Here is a 9,932-nt window from a genome sequence, read left to right as displayed (position 1 = left end):
GGAAGGAAGAAAGAAAGGAAGGAAGGGAGGGAGGGAGGGAGGGAGGGAAGAAATAAGGCGTGGCAAGAATTATTTCATTCTTTATATTTATTTCCCCATCACCTAGATCCATGTTGATCTAAGTCAGAGATAGGGATGAAGGACTAGACTCAGGGTTTTGAGTCCTGAACTACAGCTGCCTCTGGGTTCTTGTTTTTTAAATCAAGGCCCTGAATTCTGAGTCATGGGATAGATATGATTTCTGTGTTTTGGGAAATAGGTCCTGGACTCTGATTTGGGGGCTCTGGGCCAGGAGCTGAGGTCTGAGCTGATATGCAGGCTCTGGGTTCTGTCCAGCCTATCCTCTTTAGTTCTGGCATCTCTCCTCAATTCTCCATGGTGAGTCCAGGAAAACACTCTAACCACATGAGAATTCCTTCCTAAATATTTGGTGAGCACTGGAGTTCTTGGAGCCCTATTCCACTGTCTCCACCAACCTACTGTCACTGGTTCCAAACCTGCCTCCGGGATTGCTCTGACAATCCCCTCTCCCATTCAGCACTTTGAACTGTGCAAAAAGCCCTCTCCTGCCCATGGGGGCTCATTGGAGGTCTACAAACAAATGTCTATTCATCAGGGAGAAGGCAGAGAAAATGTCTTGTTCTTGGGAGTTAGTGTAGTGAAATAGATGGAGTTTTGGCTGGAAGGGGGAAGAGGAAGGAAATAAGCATTTCTTAAGTGCCTGCTATGTTCCAAGCATTGTGCTAAGAACTTTAAAAATATTATTTGATTAAAAAACCTGGTATATCACTGAGCTCAGGGTCTCAGTTTGCTTATCTGTGAAGTGGAACTAACAATATCTCCTACCCCACAGTGTATCTGTGAGTCCCAAATGAGAGGGCAGAAGCACTTCAGAGATCTTTGAGCACTCTAAATGCCAGCTATTCTCCCTATTTTCCAGGTCAACCTTTGAGGAGTGTCGGATAATCCATCAGAGTCTCTCTCTGGTCTCTCCAGATGCCAGTTCCTTGGCTCACTAAATGATTTACTGATGCTCAGAACTAGAAAGGAGCTCTAATATCTAATCAAATCCTGAACAACATAAACCACAAGCTTTGTATTGGAGACCTCGAGGAACAGAGAACTCACGACTTCTCCAGACAATCCATTTCAGTTTAGGATAACTCAGATGGTTAAGGAGTGGGTTTTTTTCCTCCACCTTAGTGTTCAACAGAGGAGTAGAGCCTATGCGCCCCTCTCTCCACCGCCCCTTCCTACAGAGAGAGAGAGAGAGAGAGAGAGAGAGAGAGAGAGAGATTCAGGTCTGATAAAACAGAGATATGGGAGGAAAGGGGAGGAGTCTTCTGAAATCAATCATCTAAGCAAGAGCTCAGCACTCTGGACAGCTCCCAAGCCTAGGTAAGTGTTGGTCTGTCACCCAGGGGGCACTGCTCCACCTCTGGCAACTATCTCTGGGGAACAGCTCCCAGTGGAGACTTGCTGAAGTGTTCCCTTCCTGCTTGATCCAACGGATTCAACGCCCCTGCCAGGATCCAGGTGTGTCCTCTCCACCCCCAACCTGCTGGGGACAGGGGACCAGGAAGACAACCCAGAGGAAGCCATTGTACCCCAGATCTGACCACAGCAAAGCCGTTGGAGGCTCTCCCTGGGGCAGCAGTAATGTTGGCAGTGTCCCAGATCCATGAGGCCAGGACAGAGGGCAAAGACGATAGGAAGTAGCCATTTAGAGCCCAACACAGATGAGGCTCCTCAGCAGAAGGAAGGCAGCCAAGGGAGGTGAAGAGTATCCAGGGAGAGCAAAGAGGTCAATATCTCCAGGGAGCCTTCAGGAGTAGCACTCAGGACTGACCCCAGCTGACAGTGCTAGGATTTGAACAGGGATGCTCCTTCCCCATCCCCAGGCATGGATTCCTTCCAGGCCAGCCTTGAACCCTGGCCCGAGCACTCTGCTACTCCTGCTAGCCCTAGTTCCAACTTCCCACAGTCTCTCCCCTGAGATGGAAAGGCAAGCTCCCCCTGACAGGGAAAGCTTAGAGCTAGGAGGCTCCCAGGTTGGGGATGCCTGGAACCCCAAAGCAAGAGACAACCAGCAGAAGATTAGTCCTGACCTTGACAGCAAGGAGATCAGGTAAGGGGGTACCAAAGGTGTATGGAAGCCTATGCCTTATTTTTTATCATAAATGGGCAACATGAGACAATAATAGACAGAAACAAAGAGAACCTATGAGAGAGAGAGAGAGAGAGAGAGAGAGAGAGAGAGAGAGAGAGAGAGAGAGAGAGAGAGAGAAACCAGAGACAGAGAAAGGTATGGTTGAGAAGAAATGGATGAGAGAAGGGAGAGAAAGAGAGAGGCAGGGTTACCAAGACAGAAAGTATTCTGGGTCACCAAAAGTCAAGGGAAAAGAGTTGGTGAAAATAGTTGGGGGTTAGACCAAGGCCAAAGGGAAAAGAAAACATAAATGGGGGGTCCGTATGTTACAAGGCACAAGGAAAGAGAGAGGCAGAGACAGTGTTGACAATGAGACAGAGTTGAGGAGAGAAGAGGATTGGAAAGGAGAAATAATGAGGAGGAAAAAAACAAAAAGAGTGGGAGAAACCAGGCATGGGAGGGAAGGGAATGGAAAAGGAGAGCAAAGCAAGAAAGAAGAGATTAGGAGAGACCAGGAGAAAAGGGGAGAGATCCAGAGAGGGGGAGAGCAAATCGAGAATAAGGAACAAAGAAAGAATGAGAAAAGATGGAGGGTTGCTTTCAGAGAAGAAAGGTGGGCAGGGCTAGGAAGATGAAAGACCCTCTGTCCTCTGCCTTGGTCAAACTCCCTATGGAGCACTTCAATCTGTTCTGGGCACTACAGTTTAAGAAGGATGTTGACAACACTAGAAAACCTCCAGAAAAGAGTAATTCAGATAGGAAAGGGTGTGTTAGCCAAAGTATTGGTCTTGGATTGCAGCAAGTAGTGCATCCTTCCTGATGCTTAGTAACTGTGATTATGACAGATGGCTTGATCGCCTTGAATCTCTTTTTCCTCATCTGTAATATGGGAATATATATCCTATTTATGTCATAGGACAGAGTTTTATAAACATTAAAGTATAATTTTTAACCCCTCACCTTCCATCTTAGACTCAATACTGTGTATTGGTTCTAACACAGAAGAGTGGTAAGGGCTAGGCAATGGGGGCTAAGTGACTTGCCCAGGGTCACACAGCTAGGAAGTATCCGAAGCCAGATTTGAACCTAGGACCTCCCATCTCCAGACCTAGCTCTCAAACTACTGAGCCACCCAGCTGCCCCCTAAAGTACTATTTTTAAAGTATTCTAGAAGCAGCTAGGTAGCACTGTAGATAGAGCTCCAGATCTGATATAGGGAAGACTTGGATTCAAATCTGACCTCGGGAACTTCCTAGCTGGGCAAGTCTCTTAACCCTGTTGGCCTAGCCCTTGCCCTTCTGTCTTAAGAGTTGTTACTAGGATAGAAAGTAAGGGTTTAAAAAAATCACTCAGCTTTTGGATTCTTGTTGCTATTGTTGCTTAAGAACTGGAAGTGTTTCTTCTGGGAAAGAGAGGGCTCAGGATGGTATAGCAGTGGGGGGAGTGGTTGCTGGCTGCTGTACAGTATAGGTACTAGACTTGTTCTGTGTGACCTGAGAGGGCAGGACTAGGAGATTATATTTTAGCCAGCTGAAACCCCTCTAACCAATCAAAGCTGCTGGAAAGTGAAATGGGATCTCCCAAGAGGTAGTGAGCTCCCCATACTGGAAGTCTTGCAGAAGGTGCTAGTCAGCCACTTGTCAGGGATGATGACATGAATTTCATATCTCCTCAAAGATAGCATGTAGGTGCCTTGAGGACAGGGACAATTTCATCTCTAGTTTTTTTGGTTGTTTTTGCCCCCAGTACTTGGCTTAGAGTACAAGCTGGGTAGATGTTTGTTGATTGATGGATTGATTGATTAGACAGAATGTTTATTTGGGTTAGGGTGGCTCTGGGTGGCTTCTGAGGAGGCTCCTTCTAATTCTGAGATCCCATGACTCCAAGAGAAACAAAGAAAGGATAAAAATAGCAAGAATTTCTACAGGATTTTAAGGTCTTCAAAGCACTTTGCATTCATCATAAAGGAAAGTAAATGAAAACAAAATCAACCAAAAGCCTTTATAAGGAACCTAAGGTGTGCCAGGCACTGAGGTTACAAAGGCAGAAAAGAAGCTGTCCCTGTTCTCTAGCAGTTTACATTCTACTAAGAAATATATGGATCTGGGAGGGATGGAAGAGGAGAGACCACTGGAGGAGGAATGTGGTAATCTTCTCAGATAATAACACTAATATTAATAGCTAGCCTGTTTACAACACCTACTGTGTGCCAGGGACTGGGCTAAGTGCTTAATTAACTCATTTGATCCTCACAAAAATCCCAGAGGCAGGTACTATTACTATCCCTATTTTACAGTTGAGGAAACTGAGGGAAACAGAGATAAAGTGACTTGCCCAGAGTCACTCTGTTAGGAAATTTTCTGAGGCTGAATTTGAACTCGGGGCTTCTTGACTCCAGGCCCAGTTCACAAAAACAATCCACAGCAGATTTCTAATACTATTCCTAATCCCTCCTGCCCCACAATATCACTGAGGACTCTATTCAGGAACCCCTGTCGCTAAGAACACCATGGGCCCTCACTAATATGGTGGATTCTTTTCCAGAGGAGAGAGCTTGGTGTCAGAAGGGGATCAGTCATGGTTTCAGCTTGTAGACACTCAGCCCTATGGTCCAGACTCCTAGGGAAGGGCTCTGCTGGCTTTGAGAAGGAGATCCCAGAGAAGACTCAGAGCCTGTCTCCCAGATGATGGGATGGCCCTGGGGTCTTAAATGGGGCTCAAGGCAGGGTCTCATCTCATCTCCTCAAGACCTTCTAGGACTGGGAAAAACTTTGCCAAAGCTTCCTCTTCCCCCATGGTTTAGCCTCTGGGGGAGATCCTAAGGAACCATGATTCTGCCCATGAGCCCAAGAGACAGGGGCCACCCATCACCAAAGAGAAAGTTAACTTTGGGCATGCTAAGGTCCCTTCCAATTTTTTTTTATTTTTTTTTAAACTCTTCCCTTCCATCTTGGAGTCAATACTGTGTATTTGGCTCCAAGGCAGAAGAGTGGTAAGGATTAGGCAATGGGGGTCAAGTGACTTGCCCAGGGTCACACAGCTGGGAAGTGTCTGAGGCCAGATTTGAACCTAGGACCTCCCGTCTCTGGGCCTGGTTCTCAATCCACTGAGCTACCCAGCTGTCCTCCCTTCCAACTCTTATTCCTTATGGCTCATTCTATTGGAGGCAGGATGGGAGGAATGAAAACAGCACATGTTTGGGAGTCAAAGGATCTGGGTTCAACTGATTCTACCACTTCTTGCCTATGTGACCTTATGCAATTTTCCTAATTACTCAGTGTCCTAAGTTATATAAAGAGGCTGAATCTTTCCAGTTCTAAGGGAAAGATTTCAAATACTCCTTAATTCAATCCCACAAATATTTCTCCATAAGAACTGACCTTCAAATAGAGCATTAAATTTGCACCTTCTCCCATTTAAGCCCCCATGAAAGGCTGGGGAGTTAAATCACACAGGTATTGCTCCCCCCATTTTAGAGAGTAAGAAACAGAGGCTTAGAGAGGCCACACAGGTTGTAAATGTCAGAAGTAGGATTCAAATCCATCTCTTCTTCCTAACCCTAAGTGTGCTCTCTAAGATAGAGAACTATATATAGAATCAGAGCACAGAGTCAAGAAGACCTGAATTCAAATTCAGCCTCAGATACATATTGTATGATCCTGGGCAAGTCATTTTTTAAATCTCTGTGTGCCTCCCTGTTTCCATCTTTAAAATGGGGATAATAAAAAGCCAGGGTTGTTGTGAGGATCAAATGAGGTAATAATTATCAAATGCTTAACACCAGAGCTGGGGACATGAGAGGTGCCTCATAAATGCTTACTGACTGACACCAAAAATCAGAAATCAGAGGACACAAAGACAGTTAAGGCACAGGCCCTGCTCTCCAGGAGTTTACAATCCAATAGATGCTAAAGGTGTGTCTATAAGTGACTGTGATGAAATGGAGAGATCCAGTTGGGCTTGAGTGACAAGGCTATGAAGGGAAGCAGAGCAAACTAAGACTAGAAAGGGATGAGAGTCAGGATGTAGAGCCCTGAATGCCAGGATCAGAATCAGTCTAACTAAATTTAGGAGAATATAGCATTGGCATCTGATACATAGCATGGGATGTGTGATATCTGTGCTCAATGATATTTCACCGAATAATGAAATTATTCAATAGACAATGGAGAAACTCTGGGGACTCTTGAGCAGGTGAATCACATAACTAGGAACGCTCTAGGAAAGTTGTCACATGAGACCAAATGTCCCTTAAGCCCCTCCCAGCTCGGAGAATCTGTGTGTCTGTGGGTCTGAGGTCAGAAGGAAGGGTTGCTTCTCAGAGAAGACTTGTTCTGCTCTGCCCAGGAGACTCCAAAACCAGGAGCAATGGGGACAAGACTGCAAGGAGAAGATTCCAGCTTTTAGTGATAAGAGCTACACCAAGGCAAAATGGGAGGAATGGAGCTTCCCTAACTGGGGGTCTCCAAGAAGAGACTGGAGGGCCACTTGTTGGGGATGTCATTGGGGCTGGGACATGGGCAGGACTGGATGGTCTTTGTGGTGCCTGTCAGCCCTGATTGAGATGTCAAGATTCCAGTGACTCTCTGAAGACTATTAGAGCAGCTGGGAAAATGTCAAGAATGGAACTGGGGACTCCAAAATGCTGGGCGACCCGACACTTCTTGGGAGGCTTTTCATGTCATCTTCACCAGAATGGATTAGCCAATAGCTCAGGGCTAGAACTTTGAAACAGCATGCTGCCAGCTCTCAGAGAAGGGAGCTGAGCAGTCCTGGGAAGGTTTTAGGCCCTTGTTGTGGGTTTGGAGAGACCAGTGCACCATGGTTAAAAAGAAGAATGAGAGGGAGGATAATCTGGGTGAGGAAAACATCGTCTGGGACAAAGGTGCTGGTTGAGAAAAGGGAGAAAAAGCTTCAAAAGAAAGAGCTCCTCTCCAGTGGGAAGTATTGCTATTAACCTTGAAAAAAGCCCTGGGTGAGCCCAGCATTGAAGGCAGGAGAACAGATGGGGAGCTGTCCCTTGGGAACACACCTGCACCCTGTCACCACTGACTCTCAGCCATGTCTTCCTGCCATGCCTGACAGGTTTCCCAACCAGCAAGGCCCTAGGGGGCCAAAACACACCTGCAGGCCACCAGGGTTTTGGTCCAACTCTCAATCACAATGGTATATCTTCGGTGAAGGGACCAAACTGACCGTCCTGGGTAAGTAGCCTTTATACTCCCTGTCCCTCCTTGCCTTGTCCAGTTTTTGCCTTTCTGAGAGTCATCCACTTACCGGAGGGTCTCCCTGGGGCCAAGAGGCTAGAAGTGGCAGACCAATGTGGTCCCAGTCACAGCAGCCAAGGGGTGGAGGAAAAGATGGACTATGAACTAGCAGTAAGGTACTCGATCTCTGGGACACCCTATGAGAAAAGCATTGTCCCCATCTTGGAGACAAATTAGAAGATGATTGGGCAAGGCAGGGTAAAACCAGGTTTCGAAGTAGAGGAATCAGAGGGGTTGTATTCTTTCTGTCAAGTGAGTCCCCTTATATTAGGAAAACCTCAGGAGACCCAGGGCTCACTCAGCATGTGAGGCCAGCCGAACTTTGGTCCCCAAAGTCTCTGGCTTGCTGGGACAGACAGAATTAACATTCTGGCTGAGTCTCCAGGGTCACAGTGAAGAATAAGAGGGTATCACTAGGGGTAGATACTGGAGCCTTGCCTACTAGACTGCCTGGGAGGGAAACCCCAACGGAGGATTGTCTTTGGAGGTTGGACAGAGAAAGCCAAAACATGGAGACCCTAAGAGCAGCTCTCAGGTTTTAGCCTCTTGAGAGAATAGAGGGGGCAATGGAATGGAGTAGGGAGCCAAAACCAAGCTTGGGAAGCTATGATCACAGACACCCCAAACTATGGCATGAAGGAGACAGTGTGGGATGCTCTAAACTTAGACTTGCAGTGACTTGTGTTGGAATGAGAATTTAGTACTCATTATTAGTTGGAGGAATCTGGGCAAGTTAACAAAGCTCTCCTGGCCTTCATTGCCTCATCTGTAATATACAGTGGGCCAATGCGATAATCTTAGAGGTCCTTTTCTCTCTCTCTCTCTCTCTCTCTCTCTCTCTCTCTCTCTCTCTCTCTCTCTCTCTCTCTCTCTCTCTCTCTCTCTCTCGTTGTATAAAAAGAATAAGAAAGGATAATAACTAGGCAGTTGGAGTAGATCCAAAGGTCACAGCAGCCTCGGCAGAGGCTAGCATAAATGGGAAGAAACTGAGAATGGGGAAATACGGGCCTTGGAAAAATTGAATGAGGCTCTGCTGATTTTAAGCATGGGGGAAATGCTTGAGGGAAAAAGATAAAGGATGGTCATCAAGAAAGACTGCCCAATCCATTAGGAAGGCAGAGAAAAGTCTCCCCAGAAAAGAGGAACAGTGCAAATGAAGCCAAGAGTTGCATAGGGGAGGACTACCAGGAGAAATTGGAGATAGAACCCTGGTTGGGAAAGGGGCAGGAATCAGAGATCTGAAGGCAGAATCTTGGCATATCAGAAAGGAACTGGAATAGGGTTTGGAGCAATGAGACCTTGGAATCATGTAGTCATCTCTATGACTCTCTGGTAGCTTTATTTGATTTATTTTCTTCTCCAGAGAGGGGAAAGGACTTCCCAACATCATATACGAGAGCAGTGGAAAGCATTCAGGGTCAAGGGAAAGAAAGAAGGAATTCTAGATCCAAAGGAAGGAGTACACTTTTCAGAAATTCACTGGGACAAGGAAAGATTAGAAATGTAAAGAATATGAGCAAACTCCAAATATTACTGCATTTCTGTTCTGTGCAACACTAAATTCCTTCCCTTACTCTTCAATGATACTAGGTCAGCCCAAGGCATCCCCCATGGTCATGGCCTATGCTCCATCCCTGGATGAGCTGCAGACCACAAAGGCCACACTCGTGTGTCTCATCAATGGCTTCTACCCAGACTCCGTGGAGGTGACCTGGACCAAGAATGGTTCCCCTGTGTCCAGTGGGGTGCACACCAGCAAGCCAGCACGCCAGAGTGACAACAAGTACTCAGCCAGCAGTTACCTCTCACTTGACGCCAACCAATGGGGGGAAGGCAACACATATATCTGCAAGGTCACCCATGAGGGCCAGGTCATACAGAAGGAGCTGTCCCCCAGCCAGTGCACTTAGAGGTCCTCACCCTCCAGGACCCCTCACTCCATCCCCACATGTGGGCAGCCCCACATCATCACCCCCTCTCCCTTCCTTCTAATAAAGATCTTTTCCTTTCTCATTAAATTGCCCCTCATGTCTTCTGTGTCGGGTCTCCCCTTCCTTCCTTTCATGGTGCCTCGTAATGTGGGGCCTCTCTTGCCCTCCATGTGCAAAGGCCAGCTGAGGCCAAGTCCCTGGCTACAAAAGATGGAAGATGCTGCCACTAGAGTCCAGGGACTACACTATGTCCCAGCATCTCAATCACACAAGCACAAGTGGAAGGTGGGGAGAGGAAGAAGAACAGGAGAGGAGGGAGGCTGGCCAGGGAGTAGTCTTCCATCAGGAAAATGGGAGGGAAGAATCACAGTAGAGCCCTTGATCACACCACTTCACCTTCATGAAAAAGCCCCCCCCCCCATCCTGAGGGCACCGAAGTGACAGGGGATGAGACCAGACTAACCTCCTCAGACGGAGTCTGAGGGCCACAGGGCAAAGAACACTGCCTCCTAAATACGAGGAGGGAGTCCAAATTCAGACATGTATTCCTATCCCTAGGGGACCTTAACCAAGTCTAAACCTCCA

At 47.0% G+C, this 9,932-nt stretch overlaps 1 protein-coding gene across 1 annotated transcript in view; it reads left to right on the top strand.

Annotated features, from left to right (window-relative positions):
• Positions 1–9,431, top strand: part of LOC123245883 (immunoglobulin lambda-1 light chain-like) — a 1,010,762-nt gene extending 1,001,331 nt beyond the window's left edge. The window contains 1 exon segment of the mRNA XM_044674873.1: positions 9,007–9,431. Coding sequence (XP_044530808.1) covers positions 9,007–9,326 — 320 coding nt within the window. The 3' untranslated portion in view covers positions 9,327–9,431.
• The last annotated feature ends 501 nt before the right edge of the window (positions 9,432–9,932 follow it).

The sequence above is a fragment of the Gracilinanus agilis genome, chromosome 1 (assembly GCF_016433145.1).
Source record: "Gracilinanus agilis isolate LMUSP501 chromosome 1, AgileGrace, whole genome shotgun sequence".
Classification (NCBI taxonomy): domain Eukaryota; kingdom Metazoa; phylum Chordata; class Mammalia; order Didelphimorphia; family Didelphidae; genus Gracilinanus; species Gracilinanus agilis.
The sequence above is the reverse complement of the archived record's forward strand: the minus strand, read 5'-3'. Positions and strand labels throughout refer to the sequence as shown.